Source organism: Meles meles, chromosome 6 (assembly GCF_922984935.1).
Source record: "Meles meles chromosome 6, mMelMel3.1 paternal haplotype, whole genome shotgun sequence".
In the NCBI taxonomy this organism is placed as follows: domain Eukaryota; kingdom Metazoa; phylum Chordata; class Mammalia; order Carnivora; family Mustelidae; genus Meles; species Meles meles.
Genome location: NC_060071.1, coordinates 46441909 through 46467162, shown reverse-complemented (window position 1 = coordinate 46467162; position 25254 = coordinate 46441909). Strand labels below are relative to the sequence as shown.

Sequence of the window (25254 nt, the reverse complement as noted above, 5' to 3'; positions counted from 1 at the left end):
GCCAAAGGCAGACACTTAACAACTGAGCCACCCAGGGGCCCCCATCAATTTTATGTTCTTATTGTAGTTGTCCTACTCTAGTATAATATGCATTCTAAATCAATTATGTCAGTGTTTATTGAGGTTTTACTATGAGGAGAATCAGTAAGGAATTTATAATCAAGTTGGGAATTTATGTAGTTAAGTACCATAAGAAAGATATAGCTAAACTTCTGTGAAAGTTCAGACAGATTATTTCGGCCTGGAAGTATTTAACATCAGTACTGTCTTTCTTCATTTATTTTGTAGGCTATTATGTGCTTTAGAAGCCATTCTTGAATTTAGGCTTGTTTCATATTATGCCCGTACCATTTCATTTGTATTCCTAAATGTACTAAGTTGGTTGTTTTCTTTAATTTAGCAGCATTTCTTTTTCTATTGTATTTTTTTGAGGTGACTCCAACTCTGCTTACCTTGGTGTCATTTGCTAATTTGATGGATTTACTATCATTTTCATCTTCTGGTTAATTAGTAAAGATTATTAGATAAATTTTGATCCAGAATTTACCCTTTAAGGTACTTCTGAAAATACCCTTTATGATTAACTTTGGGGTGCTTGGGTGGCTCGGTTGGTTGGGCGTCTGCCATCAACTCAGTTCATGATCCCGTGGTCCTGGGTTGGAGTCCTGCATCTGGCTCCCTGCTCAGTGGGGAGTCTGCTTCTCCCTCTGCCCCTCCCTCTGCTTGTGCAAGTGCTCTCTCTTTCTCTAGCAAGAATAAATAAATAAATAAATAAATCTTTAAGATTAACTTTGAAATTCTATGTGTGACTCCCTAGCTATGTATGCTCATCAAAATAATTTTAGTTTATTACTGAGAATCATAATGTGAGAATGAGAAACCTCTTCTGAAACACAGACTGTACTTACTGCTTACTCTCACTCTTTAGGCCTGTCAGTCCATCATAAAAGGGAATCACTTCATAGAAATTCCTTCCTTGTGTATCACCATTGTCTCCATGGAACTTCTCCATGGGATTAGAGACACCTGATTGTGGGACTGGCTTTTGTGCCCTTCTTGCTGTCAGTGTTAAGTTTATCCATCTCCAATTCATTCTTTTTCTTGTTTGTTTTTTAAAGTTTTTTTTTCTTAAAGATTTTATTTATTTATTTGACAGAGAGAGAGATAACAAGCAGGCAGAGCAGCAGGCAGAGAGAGGGGGAAGCAGGCTCCCTGCTGAGCAGAGAGCCCGATGACTGGCTCAATCCCCGGACCCTGAGATCATGACCTGAGCTGAAGGTAGAGGCTCAACCCACTGAGCCACTCAGGTGCCCTTGTTTTTTAAAGTTTTGACAGGAATATTTACCCTTCCTCCAGATTTTCAGGAACTTTGTATGGCCTCTGTTCTTAGCCCTGTAATCTGGCTATAGCAATAAAGTTATTTGTTTATATATGGAATTATTATGCTATCTTGAAGTAGAAACAGGAAATTAAATATTAACTTTTCCTTAGTATCCAGTTAAATATAAAATGGTTGATATTTAGGAGGGGGTCTGCTTTAATCTTAGTCTTATAAGTTATTTTTTACATAAACAGAATTTCTGACATTCGGAGGATAGGCAGTTCACCTCTTGCATATATATCTGCAGAAAAGCATGCAGTTTAGTGGAAGAATACACATTAGCACAGTGCCTAACCTAGATAAAGCTCTCAGCTGCTGGTTGAATGAATGCACTTTTACCCTGGTGTTAATCTGCAATTTGCTACTATTCCTCCCCTTTTCTTTGTACTGAGGCTAGTGGCTCCTCCTTCAGTGCAAATAACTTATAGAATGTGTCATTCTTATTTCGTTGTTATATTTACTGTTTGTTAGATAACATTCACATTTTTCAGAGAGGGAATATGCATTTGTTTGCTGGACTCTAAGCAGAAATAAGATTTTTTTTAAATGCTTCTCTAAGTAAGTTGACTATTAGATATAGGAGGAATGTATATAAAATATATTGAGGTCCTATTGATGTTAGAATTTACCTGTGTTTTGTTTTCCATTTTTATTATAATTTATATGATTTAAAATAAAAATCATATTTAATTATTATAAAAACTAAAAAAGACTGAAAATAATTAATTAAAAAATCCTTAATCCTGTTAACAATAATCTCCTTGTCTGACTTTCTAAGATACTTGTTTAACTCTGTTAGCCATTGGTAGTTTTCAGTGTTTCACTTTTAAATACCATCTATTCATTGAAGAATCGAAGTGCCACTGTGCTAGAAACAGCCCACTTTTTATAAGCACATTCATATTTTTACACACATTATGTTAGTATCTTAAAAATTATTTTAAAAATTACTTCATATCTAATGCAGATTTTTCATGAGCACTCTTGGTGACTCTTGACCCATGAATGGGGATCACTGGGTTGATGAATCCAAATTCATGAGCAAGTTCACAAGTCTCTGTATGGGTCTTAGATCTTGTTAAACTAGTTTGGATTGCTTCCAATATGTACTAACATCTGTGCAGCTTACTTCTTTTGGCTTGAATAGAGTTCCTAGTTGTAATTATTTATAATTCATCATCTGAAGGAATTAAATCCAGGAATATTTTTCTTTTTTAATGTAATTTTTACACATAATACTTCTTTTTTTTTTTTTTACCCCCATGAATACCAAGTTTAATCGAAATTCCCTTGTCTAGAGAGGACGATATGAGCAGAGAGAATAGGATCAAAGTAACAGCACTGGTCATACACATAATACTTCTTTTTTTTTTTTTTTTTTAAATATTTTATTTATTTATTTTACAGAGAGAGATCACAAGTAGAGAGGCAGGCAGAGAGAGAGAGAGAGGGAAGCAGGCTCCCTGCTGAGCAGAGAGCCCGATGCGGGACTCGATCCCAGGACCCTGAGATCATGACCTGAGCCGAAGGCAGCGGCCCAACCCACTGAGCCACCCAGGCGCCCCACATAATACTTCTTAAGGATCTTTTTTTAAGGATCTTTTTTCCCCCCAGTTCCAGTTCTGTTTTCTACAACTGCTTTATTACCCCTGCATTTGGTCTGTGATACCATCTTGTCAATTCTACCTATAAAATAACTTCTTACTCTGACTTTGCCTCTTTGACCCTGAAGTCACTATTTCAGGTTTTAATTTCTATTTAGTATATTTTTCTTTTTCTTTCTTTCTCTTTCTTTCTTTCTTTCTTTCTCTCACTCGAGATAGAGCATATGTAAGCAGGGAGAAGGGCAGAGGGAGAGCTCTCATGGTTCACCTCCCCTTCCAATTTCCCTCAACTCCCTCTCCTCTCCATCTCCCCATGTCCTCCATGTTATTTGTTATGCTCCGCAAATAAGTGAAACCATATGATAATTGACTCTCTCTGCTTGACTTATTTCACTCAGCAAAATCTCTTCCAGTCCCGTCCATGTTGATAGAAAAGTTGGGTATTCATTCTTTCTGATGTAGGCGTAATACTCCATAGTGTATATGGACCACATCTTCCTTATCCATTTGTCCGTTGAAAGGCATCTTGGTTCTTTCCACAGTTTGGCGACCGTGGCCGTTGCTGCTATAAACATTGGGGTACAGATGGCCCTTCTTTTCACTACATCTGTATCTTTGGGGTAAATACCCAGTAGTGCAATTGCAGGATCATAGGGTAGCTCTGTTTTTAATTTCTTAAGGAAACTCCACACTGTTTTCCAAAGTGGCTGCACCAACTTGCATTCCCACCAGCAGTGTAAGAGGGTTCGAGGGGGAGAGAATCTTAAGCAGACTCTTGGCAACAGGGTGACGGGGGGCAACACAGGCTTGATCTCAGGACCCTGCGATCATGATAAAAGCAAAAATCAAGAGTCAAATGCTTAACAGACTGAGCCACCCAGACCCCCCTTTTCTTTAGTGTATTGTAGAAGCTGCTTGACTGCCTATATTATTTCCATTTCTTCCTATTATAATGTATTTCTTCCCTATTGTGAGGCTTCTCTCGTTTTTTGCAGCTTTCAGCAGTTTATTTTAGATAGCAAATGAACTTTATTATATGGAAATAACCACTCTGATCATAAGATGTCTAGTCTTACAGTTGTTTCTTTGTATGTGTGCATATATACTCTTTAAATTATATCAGATTGGATCAATCTGGGCTTGCCCCCCTTTTAAAAACTTAATATTCTCCCATATCTGTCTAATTTTTTGCTCTATATTATAGATGTATTATGATTTATGCCTTCTTCTTGGACATTCAGTTCTTTAGGTTCACTCTCCCTCCTTCCTATTCATCCATTGTTTCTGCCCTTATAACCAGTACTGCAATATCTTTGTAGCTAAATTGTTTGGACAGATCCATGGTTATTTCTTAGAGGAGCAGAGTAATGGTTCTAAAATATAGCTCTGATTTTGTCATCCCTCTTATACATATTTCATCTCTGTGTTGTGACCAATCTGAACTTTTCATCCTAAAAATTCTTTATTAGTCTGGCTCCTGCCAACCTCTCTGACTTTATCTCCTGTTTTTTTTTCTCACACCCTCTATCTACACCAAACCACATGTGGTTTCTAAAATGTATCTTACTCATGCATGTGTGTTTGCCCTCTTTTCTTATCCACCTGGTAAATATTTCTTTGGCCTTCTAGCCAAGACTTTGGTGGGAAGTTCTTGATCTCCTTAGGCATTTAGGTTTCTCTTTCTTTGCATCTCTGCACTCTTCTCCTGGAATGCCACTAGAATATTTCCAAAATTTTTAGAAATTTGGTCTCCTTTGCTAGGCTGTGAGCTCCATAATAGCAGGGATGTTGTTCTTATCATCTTTCTCTTTTCAGCACCTAACTCATAGGAAGTGCTTTTCGTTTGAAAAAAATCTGAGATCTGGGAAAAGTACATCTCTAACAATAGCATAAAAGAATTAAATATTCTTTTTAGTTCACTCCAAAGTACTGTGAGGGAAAAGTTACTTGTTCGAAAAATACTTATGGATAGCATAGAAAGCATAGTATTTTTTAAAAAAGATTTTTATTTATTTATATATTTGAGAGAGAGAGAGAGTGAGAGAGAGTACATGAGAGGGGAGAGGGTCAGAAGGAGAAGCATACTCCCTACCAAGCAGGGAGCCTGTTGCAGGACTCCATTCCAGGACTTCAGAATCATGACCTGAGCCAAAGGTAGTCATTAACCAACTGAGCCACCCAGGTGCCCAAAAGTATAGTACTTTTAAAAATATAAATGTGTCATGAATGATTAAGAAAATATATAACTGAATAACTCATGCTTACATTTAATATTGAAAGGAATAGTTTTATTAACCTTTAGAGAATTTAAGTGAAATGGAAACTTTTTTCTTTTAGTTAGATTTTTATGTAAGTAAGAATTTTTTTTTTAAAGTTTTATTTATTTATTTGACAGACAGATCACAAGTAGACAGAGAGGTAGGCAGAGAGAGAGAGGGGAGGAAGCAGGCTTCCTGCTGAGCAGAGAGCCGGATGTGGGACTCAATCCCAGGACCCTGGGATCATGACCTGAGCCGAAGGCAGAGGCTTTAACCCACTGAGCCACCCAGGCGCCCCATAAGTAAGAATATTTAAGTATACTATATTAACAAATATAAGTACAGCGTTTAAAACTGGAGTCATATAATAGTACCATAATGGCTTTAGATTTAAGAAGAATTGGATGAGTTAACATTAGAACAATGGGGGCACCTGGCTCGCTCATTTGGTAGAGTAGTGATTCTTGATCTTGGGGTCATGAGTTCGAGCCCCACATTGGGGTGTAGAGTTTACTTTTTAAAAAAAAAAAGTAACTTTAGAACCATAAACAATAATCATTGGGAAGATGGCATGTTTGGAGTTTCAAAAGACCAACATTATATTCCTGTAGAAAATGTTCATTGATAGCATAATTAAGGAGAGTATCCTGGGTTACAGTATGATTGATCTGTTCTAATAGTCATCTTTTTATGTCCTTTTTTTCTTCTTCTTCTTCTTTTTTTTTTTTTTTTTTTTGTTTTGTTTTGAGGTCTTTAGCTTAGTCATTCAAAATGATAGATATTTTCTTTGGTTCTGGAGTTCTTTAGTCTGAGAGTCTCCAAATTCTTTCTCATTGTCTACTTGAATGTTAGCCAGTTTAAGTATTTTGTAATTTCTTTTGTCCTGGGCTAACCTACATATATATACTACTGTTTGCATATATAGCAACACTTTGTGTTAGTGGCTGCTTAAGTTCTTGAAGTTTGCTTTGCTTACCTATTGTCTTCTTAGCTCTTAGCATAGTGTCATAGTGTTTCATACTGCATTATGACAGGCTATACTAATTGATATTTTAACTTCATATTTTTCCTTCCTTTTTTTTTTTTGTTTTTGTTTTTTAAAGGTAATGTGGCTTTAGATAACCTACAGATAAAAGAAAATGCTCTGGTAAGTTTTCAAGCTATGTTGATCACTCAGTTAATTTGGTAAACTTTCAGAAAATCTTGGTTACTTGGTATCAGGTACCAGGTACCAGATAAAGTGATTGAGTCACTCAGAGAAGGATTACTTTTTGAACTGTTTGCTTTAGGAAAATCCGAGATTAAAAATTTATATATTTTTTCCTGTTGATCAAAATGCTGTGTCTTAGAAAGTGAAATGTTTTTCCTTGACTTAATTTGACTGAATAGATTTGTAGTAGACATTTGTCTTTAAGTAATTTTCTCCAGGATTATCTTTACATATTTGGTAAATAAGAACTTGACTTTAACAATTTTTCAAATGAATAATTGCATTTTTGGAAATACATTGACAGTCCAGCCTTATAATATTATGGTAATATTAACAGGTCAAATAGATTTTTTGGATTCTAGTGCTCTATCCCCTATTCCCCCTCCCGGTCTATTAGGCTTTAGCCTATCAGACTTGATTTGATTTTAAAAAGTCTTAAAAATGAGTTTATTTTTTTTTAAGATTTTATTTATTTGTTTTAGAGAGAGAGAAAAAAAGAGTGAGAGCACACAGACGTGAGGTGTGGGAGGAGCAGAGGGAGAGGGAGAAAGTGAATCCCAAGCAGACTCTGTGCTGAGCATGGAGCCTGATGCAGGGCTTAGTCTCAAAACCCTGAGACCATGACCTGAGCTAAAAATCAGGAGTCAGAAAGTTAACCCACTGAGCCACCCAGATGCCTCAAAGTGAGTTTATTCTTTAATTAATAGGTCAGATTTCTCACAACTACAGTATGTTTTATAATCCTAGTGTTGACTTCTGCTTGGATTTCTACATGATGAACTGTGTAATTAAGGAGAGTCTTATACCCAAAGTGCTCAAATGACTGGTCTCAGGGAAGCCAGTTTTGGATATTAAAGATCTTACGAATATAACTTTGTCACGTGGAATAGCAATTTATTTTGTTCTACTGGAAACAACTTGGCAGGCATGCTGGAAAGGGAATGGACCTTGGAGTGTGGCAGACCTGGGTTTCAGTTCTGCCCTTTTACCAGCTATGTGACTTTTGGCAAGTTTCTAAGTTTCTGTGAGCATTAGTTTAATCATCTTTAAATTGGAGTTAATAGTACAAAGTAATATAGTATGTCTTTGCTTTTGTGGCTTGACTAAGATTAAAAGTAGTGGGCACTCAAAATATTTAAATTTTTTTCCCTTCCTTTATTTATATAAGATGCTACAACTTTTTAAATTTTACCCCAAAATTTAGAACGTAAGACTCTTTTGCTGGAGATTGGAGTAAAAGTTATTTTTTCCCTTTTTAGGAAAATATTTTAGAAGGAAAGAAGTATAAATAGAATTGTGGTGAGGGCAACTGGGTGGCTCATTCTTTAACTATCAGCCTTCAGCTCAGGTCATGATCCCCAGGTCTTGGGATCGAGCCCCGCCTTGGGTTCCCTGCATGGTGGGAGGCCTGCTTCTCCCTCTCCCACTCCTCCTGCTTGTGTTCCCTCTCTCACTGTGGCTCTCTTTGTCAAATGAATAAATAAAATCTTAAAAAAGTACAGAATTGTGGTGAGAGGATATGTAAGAGGATATTTAAGAGACAAATTGAACTCTGTGTTAGTGTAGTTTGAATTTGGGTTATAGTTAAATATAGTAAATTATTTTGTAATTAATATTCTCCATTAATTCAAACTAGCCTCCTTTCCCCAATTAAATTGGATTGGTGAGGTTTTACTTTGACTATGGGTTCTTTACATTAATTAATTATTTATTTTTAAAGATTTTATTTATTTATTTAACAGAGATCACAAGTAGGCAGAGAGAGAGAGAGGGATAACCAGGCTCTTTGAAACAGGCTCCCTGTTGAGCAGAGAGCCTGATACGAGGCTCCATCCCAGGACCGTGGGATCATGACCTGAGCCAAAGGCAGAGGCTTTAACTCACTGAGCCACCCAGGTGCCCCTTTACATTTATTTTTTGTGAAAAATTATTTCATGAGGATCGAAGCACACATGAGCCCAAACTTTTAGAAGTGTATAGTTCAGAGTTTGTATTCTGCATAACATAAAGTATAATATAAATGCCTTTGAATGCATTCCCCACCTCCCCAACTTGCCACTGCCACCTTGGGTGTAGAGCTGCTCTCTTAACCACCAGAGAGGAATTTTGTTTTTTGGTCTACAAAAAAATCAGTATTATGTTTAATTCCTGTTCATTCACCTTGAATGCTTGTGTAATCAGATGACTGGGTAAATTGATTATTTTAGTTAATTGTTACCTAAAGTGCTATATTTCAGTCACCAGGTTGATAGTATGTACTAAGGTAACAAATTGGTTAGATTGGTTTAATTTTTAGTAATTCTGATTGGTTTAATTTTTAATAATTCTAAAGACTCAAGTGATCATTGTGAATATTGGTATTCCTTAGTACTCTGTGAATAAAAAAGTTATTTGTACTTTCTGGTGGTTTGGAATCTGGATAAGTGAAAGTTTATTTTTATTAATTATTGGTACCTGTCAATAACTTAATCTAAAGTAAATGCTAATTTGGTAAATAGTAAGTGGAGAATCTCCCTTTCCTTTAAGATTCTTTTGCTTATTTACCATATATTTTATTTGAGTGAAAATAATTGTTCAGTTATTGTTTTCATCTTATTTTTGTGAAAGGACTCTTTCTTTTAGTGTTTTAGATAAATGGTGTCCATCATTATTTTAGGTTCATGGCATTTCCGTCCATCTTGGTTTGGTTTATTAAAACAAGTATTCAGTTTATCCAATTACTTTCTTTAGCTACAAACTCTTTTCCTATTGTTCCTATTTATAGTTTTGTTTCTCTTATGGTTCTTTCCTCAAAGTCCAATTTGAGTCAGTAGAAATTCTTTTTTTATTTCAGGATGTCCTGAGTTACTCAGATACAGAAAATTTATTTCATGTTTTTCCTTTGAGATGATTGTGTATTGATTGATTGATTGATTGTGTATTTAAATGATGATATAAAGGTGATTTGGGGGTAACTTAATAATTTAAGATGTCTTTTAAATTTTTTTCTTTCTTTTGAAGAGTGAGTTGGATGTTCCTTTTAAAGTCAAAGCTGGCCAAATTGGTAAGTACTCTTCACTTGAGTTATTCTTAATCCTTTTAGTTTTTTAGTTTTCTGGTGTTATTTGATCTAAAACAAAAATGTGAGAGGTTTTGACTTACGTTGTTTAGAGTTTTTGGAGCTCTGGGCCTAATATATGTTATATGTAATACATAAATACTTCAGAATTTCTGCCAAAAGGGTAGAAAATTACTCTCCAAATGGAAGGACTTTTAAACTGCAATGATACTTTTTAGGTTTTGGTTCTACTACACAAAATATATCTTGATTTTCAAAATTGATAGCTAAGTTCTGTATGCTTTTTTTTTTTTTTTAAAGATTTTATTTATTTGTCAGAGAGAGACAGAGAGTGAGCACAGGCAGACAGAGTGGCAGGCAGAGGCTCCCTGCTGAGCAAGGAGCCCAATGTGGGACTCGATCCCAGGATGCTGGGATCATGACCTGAGCTGAAGGCAGCCACTTAACCAACTGAGCCACTCAGGCGTCCCTATATGCTTTTTCTTTAAAAGTGGAAGTAATATAATTTGCCAAGCACTAGTAAATAAAATTTAAGTGTAGCCATGTTTTGTTCAATCATTTCACTTGATAAACTATGCAGCAACGTGGTATAGCGGATATGTCTTGGTAAGTAGAAAGTCTTTGCAGCTAAACTCTTACACTAAGATCATCCATAGCTAGCTTTCCTCTCTGTTGAAGAAATTTTTTAATAGAACACTAACCCTTGAAGTCCTCTCAACTGTTCCATATTACCTGATTTTTACTTTTTAAAAATGTAATTTACAGCCCTAGATAACTTGCTGTTACTTTAGAATTTTCACTTATGCCACCATCATTCCTTCTACTTCCATTATCCTGCTACTTTACCACATGGCTTTCCTTCTTCATTTGTTTTGCATTCAGACGAGGCTTTGTCTTTCACTGTTCTAGCATCTCAGCAACTACTTGAATACTTCTGTTTGAGTTTACTTTGTATCACTTTATACCTATTCCTTTTAATGTAAAGTAATATTTTTATGTTTCTGTCTCTTGAAACAGGTGACACTCCCTTAGATTGAAAGCATCCCTAGGGCAGGCATTATCTTTTTCACTTGTCTGTTATACAGAGCCGTGTGCTGGGTGAAGTGGTGATATTTAGCTGTGGTGAAATCTAGAAGTACTGTGGTCCTGCATGCTTAATTGAAATCCTAGAGTAAAGTTAATGCCATTCATTTATCCTTTTTCCTTAGAGATATTTATGCACATAGTGTTATGTGTGAGACTACGTAGGTAGCTGTGGGAGAGGCAAGGATAAATATATGTTTGTCTTCAAAGAAGTTAGATCCAATTTTAGGACATAGTATTAAAATTGCATTTCTGGGGTACTGGGTGAGTTATATGTGACTAAAGAACTTTTACATTATTCATTATGTTATTAGGACTAGGTTTACCTTTTAGAAGAGGTTTGCTAAAGTTTTAGAATTTGTTCTTTTGTCTTTTAAAGCATAAAAATTTAATGACTCCCTTCAGGGTTACTCACTGACCCTTTACATATAAGGATAAAAGCATATTTTTAAAAATATTTATCCCTTTTTTGGTTTATGGAGCATTTCTATTAGTCATTAAATTTTTCTTAGGTTAAAATATTACACCTAACCTGTAAAGTCAGTGTGGTTAAGTAAGCTCAAGAATGTTCTGGTTTTCTAAGAGCTAGACACATTTGTGGCTGCCCCTTGGTTATCCTTTTACTTAAAGATTAAAATATTTCCTATTCTGTAAATGGAAGGCAGTGATATAAGTAACTCAATTCCAGTGGAATTCAGGATAATGAAGAATGGGAGGATAATGAGTGAGGCTAAATGGAGGGGAAAAAAGGTATAGGGAACAGACATCCCTTTTTTGGTGTGCTATTATAGGTAAAGGGGCATTTCTGACTTTTTCAGTCTCATGCTCACCATAAAGGGAATCAATCAACTTTTTTTTTTTTAAAGATTTTATTATGTTGGAGACAGAGAATGTGCATGTGAGCAGGGGAAGGGGTGAAAGAAGGTGGGGAGAGAGAATCTTGAGCAGACTCCATGCCCAGCACCTTGCCCATCGCAGAGCTTCATCTCAGGACCCTGAGATCATAACCTGAGCGGAAATAAGAATCATATGCCCAACTGACTGAGCCACCCAGGCGTCCCTCAAATCAACTTTTTTGGAATTTATGACTTAGCTACATATGTAACAGTATCTGTTATAAATATAGGTGGTTCTTACTCTAAAGTCATTAGACTTAGAAATGGCCCAGAAGTACACTGGCATTACGTCTAGACTCCACCGACATGGGAACGGTTTAGGAAACTCAACAGGTTTATAGACAGAAGGAAAAATAAATTTTTTTTAAAAGATTTTATTTATTTATTTGACAGAGAGAGACACAAGAGAGGGAACACAGCAGAGGGAGTTGGAGAGGGAGAATCTTGATGATGATGTCGGGCTTGAGCCCAGAACCCTGGGATCATGACCCCAGCTGAAGGCAGACGCTTAATGACCCAGGTGCCCCCCCCCGCCCAGAAATAATATTTATTATTATTTATTTTATTTTATTTTTTTTTTTTTTAAAGATTTTATTTATTTATTTGACAGACAGAGATCACAAGTAGGGAGAGAGGCAGGCAGAGAGGGTGGGGGGGAAGCAGGCTCCCTGCCGAGCAGAGAGCCCGATGCGGGGCTCGATCCCAGGACTCTGGGATCATGACCCGAGCGAAAGGCAGAGGCTTTAACCCACTGAGCCACCCAGGTGCCCCCAGAAATAATATTTAAATGGAGAAATAATTTGAACCCTGGGAATAGATTCCTAGCTAAAACTGTTTACCAACACAAGCCATGCAGGTGAATCAAAGTATGCCCCCTTACGTGTGTTATTTTATTGCTTCTTCTGCTTATTATGCTATTAGACTGTTCTTTGAACTTCAGACACTTTTATTTAAAGGTGCCAGTGATTGTGGTGGTATGAGTAGTTGGGTCACTCTGGCGTCCACACTGATGATTTAGGTAGATTTATGTAATTTATTTAACTTCCCTGAGAGTGAGTTTTCTGTTTTCAAAATTGAAATAATAGCTGCCTCATTCTTCTTGTATGTTGGGAATATCAAATGAGATGATACCAGAAAGTTTGAAAAGTGTAAAGCACAGTATGAATAGTTCAAATAGTAATTAATGTGGAAGAGATCTTTGCAAACTTCAGTGTTGGAGTTTTTTCATTTTTTTCTGAGTGATATACATACTATGTGTGTGATGGGTTTTGTTATACTTTTTCTCTAAATGGAAAGTGGGAAATGTGTATCTTCTGGAGTAGCCCAAAAAAGAATTTAAGGTTCAACTTATGTTTCTTTAGATAAATTAACTTTGAAGATTCCTTGGAAGAACCTTTATGGAGAAGCAGTTATTGCGACCCTAGAGGGACTCTATCTGCTTGTTGTCCCTGGAGCAAGTATGTTATTTTAGGTTATAACCATTCAGCAACAGCATAGTGAAATTAAATGGTTACCTGGTTAAGTGTTTTATTATGTTTAATAAAATAGAAGGTACTTTAAATAAATTAACTGCATACATACACATATATATTTTACATATATTTTGTATTTTACATATATACATTTTGCATATATATATGCATACATATTGCCAGAATTGTACAGAAAATATTTTTATGTTTTTGTTGGAAGGAATAATTCCAACCGTTTGTTAAATTTATTCTCTTCTCTGTGAATAATTATTTTGCAACTAAGCTTTCATTTTAAGTTCGAGATGAAAAATTTACTTTTGGAGAAGGAAATTAAATAAGTTTTTAAAAAGTACTGATGGGTTAATCTACAGATTTAAAAAATGGACTTTTTTTTTCTCTATTTTGTTCTCATTTTGAGAGAATGCTCATTCAAAATGTGTGTGAAATAGATAATTTTTTTCCATCATAAATGAAAGTATTTTACTTTTTAATGAATGTATATAAAGCAATAGTGTTTATTTAGGTAATATAGTTTGTTCAACTGTTTGTTCAGTTATAAGAACAATGTAATGTTAAGAAAAGTTTGGATATTTTAGGGAAAAGTTACTTGTTTTTCCAACCATAAAGCAAACACAATTTTCATTTTTATATTTTGCTTTCCATTCTTTACAATATACATATTTGATTTGATGTAGCATTTATCACATTATATATACAACATGAATCTGTTTTTATACTTAATGTACATATTTTTGGTATGTAATGGGATAATTTTGAAAGGCTGTATGATATTTTATTGTGTGGTACCTACTGTTTTGGGCTCTTGCATTGAACATTATAAACACCTCATTCTTATAGGTATCTTTTTTGTTCTTTTGTGTTATTTCCTTAGGATACATTATCAGAAATGAGATTTCTGGATTAAAAAGTAGATATATTTTCTGATTCAGAATATAGTCTTAAGCTATATTCTGAAAGTCTTTTTATTAATCTGTATTGATAACCAGCTATTACTGGATATTACATGTTTTTTGTAGTTACCCAAAATTTTACTCCTCAGACAAAATTATGTTACATTTTCTGCCTTTCTTCTTTTTCTCCCTTTTACCTTCCTACTCATTCTTTCCCCCCTTACCCTTTTTCCTTTCTTCCTCTCTCCCTTTAATTCCTTTCGTTCCCTTGTTTCTGTTTTGATTAAAGCTTTGTAAATAAATAGGAATCATTTATTTATGTTTAAGCTTTTTGTAAAACTAATTTAAAGAATGCAGCTCTTTTGAATTACAAAAAAATGGCTTACAAGACTTACAAATACACACAATCATAATGAGTTTGAACTTTTCCTCTTTATTTAATAATTATATTATTAATATGTGAACTTACTATATATTTTTAGGTATTAAATATGATGCTGAAAAAGAAGAAAAATCCTTGCAAGATATTAAACAGAAAGAGCTATCCCGAATTGAAGAAGCCCTTCAAAAAGCAGCGGAGAAAGGTACAATATGTTTGTTTCACACAAGATCTTAGCCAAAAGACTGAGGAGCGATACAATATGTTTGTTTTAGATAAGCTTACATATATTTAGGTTTCAGATATATTTAATGCACTGTAGAGAGGATGATTTCATAAGCCTCCATAAGTTGTAGTTCCAAAGAAAGAATATTCTTTCAAAATCATATCTCAAAATATTGACTATAAATATTTTAATGACTTATATTTAGGAATCATTGCCGTGCGATTGTTTGATCTCACTGACAGTTTTATTTTCCCACTTTCCTCAACCAGTCTTTTTTATTGTGCTGTGTTTTGGAGACTTTTCTGTGAGTTCTTGCAGACCTGTTTGTTTCTGCCAAATGTTAATAGGTTCCTCCTCTACACTTTTAGGTATATCCATGAAAGATAATGAGGTTCAACATATCAATACAGTGAAATAAATGTTTAGAGGAAATGGTGCTGTAATTCTGTTTCTAGCTGTATCTCTTTATATTGTATAGGATATTTTTAAAAACTTGGTTCTTCAGATTTCAACGTTTTAACATCTTACCTTAAGGTTTAGTTTTTTATTTTTATCTAAAAATAAATCTGATGACCATTTGGATTTGGTTTATGGAGGAAGAATAAGGATAAGATGAAAAAGCAGTCTATAGAGTGATAAGTTGAAAAACTTTTCCAAACCTCCAGTTTTTCTCTTTCTAGTCAGATCACACCCCAGTTTCTGACTGTATTCAGCATCGTAATCAGATATACTAAGAAATGATACTCAGATATACTAAGATTTTGTTTCCTGGCTTAAGCTGCTGACATTTAATTGAATCAATAAGAAATCTCTCTTAAAAATAGTTTGCTCATTTAAATTCTTTATCAATTATTCTGATTCTTTTTGCCTCAAGTGCTTTTTCTTATGCAAAATTATTGATTCTTTTATAAAAAATTACTAAAATACTTAAAATACAGAGGAGGCTGTCTTAATGGAAGAAATTTTAAAAAGCTTAAAAATGTTTTTCCTTTCTTTTTAATACTTGAGCATATTTTGCCTTCTGAAGTTTAAGAATTTTTATTTTTATGAAAACAGTATTTTTTCTATTACTTTTGTGTGCTAAATAAAGCAGGATGAAAATGGTTTTGTTTTATCACAATGCTGTGTGATTATTTACTTTTATTCACTCTTGGTTAATTAGTATATGTGGAAATAGTACCTTAAAATGAAGAGAAAGACTTGGAGAGCACTAGAATTTCACTTCTTTCTTGATATAGGTCAGATTAAGTTTATTTTTTAACACACTGTATTTAATGATACATATTCATTAGTAGGCCTATTGACATATATTTAGATAAATTGGTATATATGATAAAATGTATCATAATATATGTATGATATATTATATATATAGCATAATCATACACATATAATTTATTATGTATGTACAAAATTAAGTTATATTTTTCCTTTTCAGAAACAAACATCAAATTCCTCTTTCTTTTTTGTTTTTGGATGGGAATAACTGTGATTGTTTAAAAAATATTTTTGTATTTCCAGTGAACTGCAAGAAAAAGCATGTATAGTCTCTCCTATTCTAGGAGTGGACAGCTTAATTGGCAAATGATAATGTTCTATATGTTTCGTATTTAGTACCTATGAAATCTTGCCACTTGGGTCTTTAATGCTTAGGAAATTCATATGTTTAGGCCTGGCAGAAAGGCTAGTAAGGATGACTTGATATATTTATAGGGTCTGAACTATGTTTGTGTAAATAGGTTTATTAGGCTTATATAGTATATAATAATAGCTTCTTGGATGATAAAATTTAGGTTTTGCTGGGATAGAACTTAAATTCAGAAAGTATACTCAGTTTTAACATTATTCTCTTAGATTTTTTCCAGAGAAGTGTTTTGAGTATAAAAGAGAATTCAGGGTGCCTGGCTGGCTCAATCGGTAGAACATGTGACTCTTGGTCTTGGGGTTATGGATTCTAGCCCCATGTTGGGTGTAGAGATTAGTTAAAAATAGTGTCTTAAAAAAATAAAAGAGATGATTTGGGATATATGGGATAATTGGGATATATGTTGATATTGGGTTTTTAAATTGCAATATATTTAATTATCTTGACTAAGTATAATTATTTTTCTAGTTTCTATGAATATCGGTCACATTTTCATGTATTATTACTCATATGAATAATAAAAGACACCCTGGTCTTTAGATGCTTTGCATTTCACCATTATTAATAATTATTACCTAATATCATACTTTGTTTTGAGGCTTATTATTTTTCTACTTTTTTCTTGGTTTTAAAAGCACAAAGGTACCATCACACATGTATAGAGACCAGAGAGGTAAGGAAAGTGATTCAACCCCAAGCAGCAGATCATAAAATTGGAAACAAAGTCATCATGCTAATCTGCTTTAAAAAACATTTTTACTTGATACGTTTCATTTGGTAAAACACAGTGCTGCCCACAATCGTGGGAAAAAATAAAACTGAGATATAAATGAGTTCATTTCTAAACAGTTGGTTCAACTGTAAAAATAAACTTCCTGACGTTTTTCTCCTTTTATCTTACTGTAGTGAGTTTATTTTCCTGGAAAGGCTATTATAAAGTAAAGGGAAAGATGAAATTCCTAGTGAGGCCAAAGGTTCCCAAATCCTATATATTCTTAAAATTAATATATATAACTTAAAATTGTTAATTTTATCTAAGTGATATATACACACACTTTAAAATCAAATAGTTTTGAAAAAGACGTCTGATGAAAAATGTCGGTCTCCTATTCCACTCTTCTTTACCTTTTAGACCCATTCCTTAAAGGGAACCGTGATTTTCGGTTTACTAATGTTCTGTCATTATCTAATCTATTAATGTAAGGTATTATCTCAGCTTTTCTCTTATGGTAGTCAAGAAGTTTACTTCTCTTACCATCTCCTTTCAATCTAAATTCCCCTCCCTCTCCTCATAATATGGTCATCTCATAATTTTTGGCTATTTACTAGTCAAAATTTACATTACTATGACAGTGTAATTCACTGTGTAGGTCAAATGTACAATGATTATATTTCCTTTCTTATGCAATCTTTTGTTTTTCTTGAATTTATAAATACTTTTTCATTTGCTTTGCTTTCTGTGTAAATTTACCTTTAATTCTTTTCACTTGCTACGTGAAATCTGTTACGTGACTATCAGCGTTACTTTCCAATTGCCCCATCCACCTAGTGGTCTCTTTCTTGGACCCCTTTTTCTCTTGGAGATCTCGCTTTGAAATAGTTGTTTTTTCAGTCCTGCTGCATGCACAGTTGTCATCCTAGAATTGGTCTTCATCCGTTTTCTGTGTTTAATTCACTGTTTTCTGGGTCCTTTGAGTTTTGTTCATTAGTTTGTTGCCTTGCTTTGCTTAAGTGTATCTAGTAGCTTTTAAGAAAGGATACATTGGATATAATTGTTAAAATCCTTTCAAGTCTGAAAGTCTTTTTTTTTTTTTTTTAAACTTAAGCACTTGTTTTATTTGGCTGGGGATAGAATACTAGGTTTAAAATTAGAATTTTGAAGGCAATATTGTTTAGTTACCAGGTACTTTTGAGAACTCTGATGCCAATCTGCTCAACACATTGTTGGAAACAGAAAAATCAGAAAATCTGTGAATCCTGCTGTCAAAAACCTTACATTTTAGTTGCAAAAATAAGAAATGTGCATAATCAGTCATAAACAGGAAAATATGTTGAGTCTCATCAAAGAGGTACAGATAAGAGTGGTAAGGGAGGTCAGAACGAACATACTCCATTAAGCCAAAGAGATCAGGGCAGACACTGTGAAGATAATATTTCAGCTATATCTAAAAGGTGAGTTTGCAGAAAAGGAGAGAGGGTTTTCTAGGTAGAGGAGACAGTAAAGAGAGGGAAGAATAGAACATGTATGGGGAACAGCTCAGAATTTGGGAGTTAGATGGAATGTAATTAGTTGGAAGTTGGAAAGCTCACTTTAGGTCAATTTTAAGAGATTTGAATGCCGGGGCACCTGGGTGGCTCAGTGGGTTAAAGCCTCTGCCTTCGGCTCAGGTCATGATCCCAGGGTCCTGGGATCGAGCCCCGCATCGGGCTCTCTGCTCAGCAGGGAGCCTGCTTCCCTTTCTCTCTCTCTGCCTACCTCTCTGCGTACTTGTGATCTCTATCTGTCAAATAAATAAACAAAATCTTTAAAAAAAAAAAAAGAGATTTGAATGCCATGATGGTGACAGTGGTGATGGTTATAACAATGATAGCAGCTAACACTTAGTGAGCATTTACTAATTGCCACTCTTCAAAATGCTTTAGATGTATTGACTCATTTACTAGTCATAATTCTATAAGGCTATTATTGTTCCCATTTTACAGTTGAGAATGCTGCAAGTTACATAACTTGTCTTAAGTCACACAGTTAGAAAATGTTAGAGCTATAATTTGAACCTACCCTGGCTCTATGTAGATCCTATATTTTTAGTTGTGCCATGGTGGACTTTCCATCTGTAACCAGTGAGAGAATCAGTAGTAAGATTTTCTTTTTCTTTCTTTAAAAACCTAGGGGGTGATGTCATCAAAGCTGTGTTTTAGAAAGGTTAAATTTACCTTCGTGTCTGGACTATATGTAAGGAGGGAAATGGAGGACAGTGCTATGTAGCCATCACTAGTAAGAATGGACAGAAAGGATTCAAACAGTGTATCTAAAGGGAACAAATCAGACTAACTCTGAAGTTAGTGTAACTATCACAGCAATATTTCATCCTGCAAGTGGGCAAAACAGTGAGCGAAAAGAGAAACAAAATAGCAGACTTTTGCACTGTTTGAAAATTTCAGCTAGTTCTTTGAGACTTTGGCCATAATTGATATTGTCTACCTTGCTTAATTTGAAATTGTTAATTGTTATAATTTCAATTATTAGGAAATTTTGTTGTAATATGATAAAAAAGTTTGTATGTTGAACTAATGGAAATGGTTTCACTTGACTATTTCTTTAGAAATAGATGGTTTTGTTGTCACCACATTTTTCTTGTCTGTTACATGATTTCTGATTCTTTGAATTAAGTTTAGACATGTTTTACATGTGAAATTAAGGTGTCTCTTAAATGCTTTGCATTCTGGTTATTGCTGCCATGCGGATGCAGGCGCACATTCAGGGGAGTTCATATATGGCTTGGAAAGCTTTGTTTACAAGGACATCAAGCCTGGTGGGTATGCATGGTTCATTATATCTAGCTATATAAAAAATTATATTCTTATCCATTCTTGAGCTTTTAATGGAGCCCATTCGATAATATACCATTTTTTAAAAGAAAATATGGAAATGTAATTCATGTTTTTCTCCTTTACCATCATTTCCGTTTCCCAGTGTTCTGTAGCCATTTGTTCATTCACTAAATATTTAGTGTTGTCTTGTGGAAAGCCCTGTGCTGGATGCTGAATGTTCAAGGGGTGAAGCAAGTATGATCTATTGCCCTTGTGGAGCTTACAGTTTGATCTATAGGTAACTTTCAAATCCAGGCTGCCTTTCTGACTTTGGTTCTAGAGTGTGGTAGTTTCTCAATTATATTTAATTCCTCTCTGTAGCAGTGGTTTTCACACTTGTAAAAAGCAATAAAATGGAGCCATTTTTAGTAAGTGAGACTTTATTTAGAGTCTTGATAAGAAGTGCTCCTCTGGGGTTCTTCAGTGCTTCCTGATTTGCTTATCTCTATAGGAACTCCAGAGGCACATGTTGACTATTGTCTTATACAGCAGCATCATGAAATTTGAGGCTTCTCAAAAGGCAGATTTGAGGGCTGACTGCTTTAAGATTTATAATAGGATTTTTTATATGGTAGGGAATTTAATACATACAAGTACATTAAAAATAATTCTGATATATAAAATAATTTGATATATTTTCTATAACTTTATATTAACTTAGTCATACTTAAAATTTGTTTTAATTAAGTGGCAAGTGGGGCCTGTGTTAGAAATGTAAACAATAACATTATGTTGGAATTACTTCTTCAGCTGGAAGCTTCTTTAATATTTTGGTCCTTTTGACCAATGGAAGAAGAATTTCCCTGGAAAATTTCATAGCCTTGAGTGAAACTACCCTGAAAGGCATTTCTCTTTTAATAAAATCTGCCCCTTTAGCAAGTGTAACTTACCATGTTAATTTGTCTCACAATTACTTTATTTAATATAAAAGATAGTCTGGAAATACTCATGGCTCACTGTTCAATTTTATTATAATTAGACCAACTTCCTGCAGAGTGCCAGGGCAGTGTTTTCTGATTCCCCTAGCAGTAATCTGCCTCCAAGGTACAAATGAATTCCAGTGGCCCCATTCAAGTCATAACAAAAGTCACTGGGTAACATTGGTGATAAAAACAAACAACTCCTCCCCCATCCCTCTGAAACCCCCAAAACAGACAGTGGTCACTATAAAGGAAAACCTAATTGATTCAGAGTTTCTTTTTTAAAAACACTGCATTAAAACACTGGATAAAAACCTAGGCCTAGCATACTGGCAATTCTGAAATGAGAATAGTTAACTTTGTTGATGATGTTTTGATTCATTTGGCTAGGACTTAATGTAGACTCATGATCATTTCATCTTTTTACTTTCTAAGTGTATGTTCCTTCCTTATTTTATGTCATTTTAAAAAATTATTCCAGAGCATGTTCCTCAAAAAGTCAAAACTATTTTCATAATACTAAAATAATATGTGATTTTTCACTGTGCCACCACTGGTGCTGATGGTGCAGAAGCAACGTTAGCTAAAATTGTGGCTGCCTTAGCCTGAATCACGACAGTGGAACCAAACTTCCCTAGCAGCCAGCCATTGCATTGTTCACTACCGTGTACTCACAGTAAAAAATAAGATGAAACAAAAGAAAAAGAGCACCAGTTTTACTTAAGAATATTCTTGGTGGGAGCACCTGGGTGGCTCAGTGGGTTAAGCCTCTGCCTTTGGCTCAGGACATGATCCCAGGGTCCTGGGATGGAGCCCCTCATTGGGCTTTCTGCTCAGCGGGGAGCCTGCTTCCCGCACCCCGCTGCCTGCCTCTCTGCCTGCTTGTGAACTCTGTCTGTCAAATAAATAAAATCTTTTTTAAAAAAAAGAATGTTCTTGGTAGACTAGGAAAATTTTAATTTTAATAAGCTCTTGAGTATATGTCTTTAATATTTTGTGTGACAAAGAAGGAAATAAGTATTAAGCACTTAATAAGGATAATTGTCTCAAGGAAAAATCCCTGTGCATTGTTTGAATTGTCAGCTGAACAAGTTGCTTTTTTCCTGGAAAACCACTTTACATGGAAGAGTGATTGACAGACTATTACTCAGATTTGGGTGTTTAGTAGATACTTCAACAAAACAACTTCAAGAAAAAAACAGCTGGTGATGTTTGTTGCCAATGATAAGATTTTTTTAGCTTTGAGCAAAAATTGGAATTTTGGAAAACTTTATTTGCCACCTGGAGCTTGGCAGCTTCCCAGTACTTAGAGACTTTTCTGATGATATCGGGGGTGATACTAACAAATGTGATTTTTGATATTAAATAATGAAATCAGTCAACATTGAGATGACCTGCACAATTCAATGAAGCAATATTTTCATATTACCAATGTATAATAAAAAAATCAGGTATGTGTCAAAGGTCCATTTAAAGTGTAAGGCAGATGAGTTGATTTTAATTCAGGTGAAAAAATTATTGATGGAGTTTCAGATTCCAAAATGCAACTAACCTTTAAGAAATTACCACGTGTTGAGTTTGGGTGTATCCATAATTACATGAAAAGACCATGAGGATTTTCTTCCTATTTTATTACATATCTGTGATTAGGTCAGATTTTCTTCATGTGCTTGAATGTAAACAACAATTCAACAGCCCAAAGGCAGAAGGAGATAGATGAATCTGTCTTCTGCCAAGCCAGACATTAAAGAGATTTGTAAGAATGTAAAACAATGCTAATCTTTTTACCACAACTTTTTGTTTGGAAATGTGGTTATATTCATAAATATGTATTATTAATGCTATCACTTTTTTATTTTTTTACATAATGTTTTAAAATTATGAATTAATAAATATTTTTAAAATTTCTCCATTTTGATTTCCAATATAGTAAATATCAATAATTGTAACCCACACTAATAAAAAACTTTTTAGGGTTCTCAAGTGTGTTAAAGGTGTCATGAGACCAAAATATTTGAGGACTAATTTAGAGAGTGATACAGAATCATAAATTTAGTATTCATCAGATTAAATAAAACTTTCCCTAAGGAACCATGTGTCAGAGTAGATTTTGAAACTACTTGGAGGGTTCAAAGTGAGATCAAAGATGGAACTAGGGGCTAAAACAGTTGTGAAGCCAGAAAGATAATAGAAGGTCATGTAAGAAGAGTGAGTTATGGTAGAATCTAAACCCAGGCAGCTGAACGTGTTTCTGAAAGCTGTTCTAGCCAAGTGGGATGGTTTTTAGGGCTACTCTGGCTTTCTTGTTTCTTTTCAAGTGATATTTCTTTGAAAACTCAAGTCTTTCTCTAAATGTTTAATCTAAGCATGAAAAAGACTCAGGGACCATCATTATGGCAAGAAATACTGATAATAGCAAAGTCTAGATTCCTTATGTATTTATTAAATATTTTCTACTTGAAACTCAGGGTTTTATTCTTGAAATCAGGGATTTGGTTCTTTGTTTTATAGTGGCAGGACAATTTGCTTTAAAAATATCAAGGGAGAACAATTTAGAATTTCAAGCCAAATTTCAGGTATATTCTATCAAATACTATATATATAACATGAACTGAACTTATATATTTAATTATAATGTTTAGATGTGGATTTCTTGATTCATTTGAACAGATGCATGTCATGTACTTTGTGCCCATGTACTGGATCATTCTTGTCCTAATGAAGCCTCCTGCCTGGTGACAAGATAGTTGTACATATATTTCTGTTTCAGTATAATCACTGCTTAATGGAAGTGTATATAAAATGCAGAGGTAGATGGCCCCAGAGCTGCTTGAAATAGTTAAAGAAAGCTTCAGACAGGCTCTAGTGGACCTGAGATTTGGGGGCCTTCTAGAAGTTTGCCTGGTGAAGAACTTCAAGGAAGGCAGCTGAAGTTCAGAGAATGATCTATATATGTAAAGAGAAACATTAGCCATTAGAAAGTTAGGCTTGTTTTGGAAATTACAGATAGTGTTTCTGAAGTGTCCGGTGCAAGGATGAATAGAAGATACAGAATGACACAGGGAGTTAGGGGTTAGGTCATGAAAGGACCTTTGTGTCATGCAAACACTTTTTCATTTTACCAGCCAGGCTGCAGAGAGCCTTTAAAAGAGTTTTGAGCAGGGGATTAACAGGCCGTGAATGGTATTTTAGACGGTATCTATCTCATGGCGCCATAGAAGAATGTTTAGTAGGAGGTAGAATGGAGTTTGGAGACAGGGCAGACCATACAGAGACCACCTCAAGTGTAGACTAAAGATGATGTCTAGTAGGAAGTGAAATGTAAAGGTTTGTAACTTGGATAAGTGGGTACTGGTTAATGCCATGAATGTGAAGCAGTGCCAAATAAAAGAGGATGAGGTTTTAAAGAAATGAATTATTAAGCCAATTTCAAAGTACAGTTCAGTGTACATTTTTTGCCCCTTTGGTGTTCTTTGTATCCTTAACTCATTAAAGGATTTTGCTTGTGAGGGGTATCATCCAGAGGAAGTCATCCGTCAGCAACCTACCCATTCATTTCATTTGTGTTCCTGTGTCCCTACCCTATATTTAAGAAAACCTTCCCTGAATGTTTTATATTCTGTCATTATTACATTTCCAATATTTTGATAACATTGAAATTAAAATTAAACTTTGTATTGTAAAAAGTCATAAATATTATAAAGGGCTTTGTATATGGATAATTTGCCTAATTTTTGTATAGCTGTACTTGTCAAGTTATTTGCTAAATTAAAGGAGGTTATTCTAAAGAAGGTTTGTGAATTGTATTCACAATTTTATTCACAAGTTTGTGAATTGTATTTGTTTGTATTGAATAGCAGGTCCGTTTAGAATAAAGTAAAGTGAATTGTACCAAAATTTGCTGTCAGGAAGAATTCTCTTGTTTTCTTTTCTGTCCTCTAGTCTGCTAACTTGAATTTTATCCTTTTCTCACTAAAATGCTTCCACTGAAAAGGACGTAAACGTAAAAAGCACAAAAAACATTTTAAGAAACCTTTTAAAGGTCTTGATCGCTCGAAAGGTAGGTAAAAGTAGTTTTTATGCCATGTGTTATTTATACACATCGCCACTTGATTTCTGTCTTCGAAGGTAAAATGAATGTTAGATACAATGTAACTTCAAAAATAAGTTTTAAGTTGGAAATTGCATATTAAAATCTAAAATCTAAAATAAAACAAGGACACCAGAATAGGCTGTCCTTTCTATTGAGTAGTGCCTTAGCTATGCTTTGGTCATTTGATTATGAAGTATGCGAGAATTTCAACTTTTGACCTTGTATTTTTCTGTTTTTTATAGATAAACCAAAAGAAGCCAAAAAGGATACATTTTTGGAAAAGCTGGCAACCCAAGTAATTAAAAATGTACAAGTAAAAATCACAGACATTCACATAAAATATGAAGATGATGTAAGTAATTTCAATTTATTTAAAGTTAGTAATTAAATGTGTATTTTATGATAGTTATTGATTTATCTAGATATGGGTTGCCTGTACTGGATTTTAAATCCAAGGTTGTTCTTTTTATTTGTTTGTTTGTTCATTTTTTCTGGTGAATACCCTGCTGTATCTTCTTTCCCGTGTT

General features: G+C 34.4%; 1 protein-coding gene across 4 annotated transcripts in view; it reads left to right on the top strand.

Moving 5' to 3' along the window:
• The window catches only part of VPS13C (vacuolar protein sorting 13 homolog C), a 194540-nt gene that overhangs the window by 8631 nt on the left and 160655 nt on the right, over positions 1 to 25254 (top strand). For 3 of the 4 annotated variants that reach the window (XR_006818611.1, XR_006818610.1, XM_046007340.1), the window contains exons 2-8: positions 6347 to 6390; positions 9454 to 9496; positions 12852 to 12947; positions 14356 to 14457; positions 19594 to 19656; positions 24629 to 24694; positions 24970 to 25079. Coding sequence is in view for 2 of the 4 variants with exons in the window: in XM_046007340.1 (XP_045863296.1) it covers positions 6347 to 6390; positions 9454 to 9496; positions 12852 to 12947; positions 14356 to 14457; positions 19594 to 19656; positions 24629 to 24694; positions 24970 to 25079 (524 nt within the window). In the remaining 2 variants the exon portion in view is untranslated. The remainder of the gene's footprint in view (positions 1 to 6346; positions 6391 to 9453; positions 9497 to 12851; positions 12948 to 14355; positions 14458 to 19593; positions 19657 to 24628; positions 24695 to 24969; positions 25080 to 25254) is intronic. The other variant, XM_046007341.1, reaches the window with a different exon arrangement.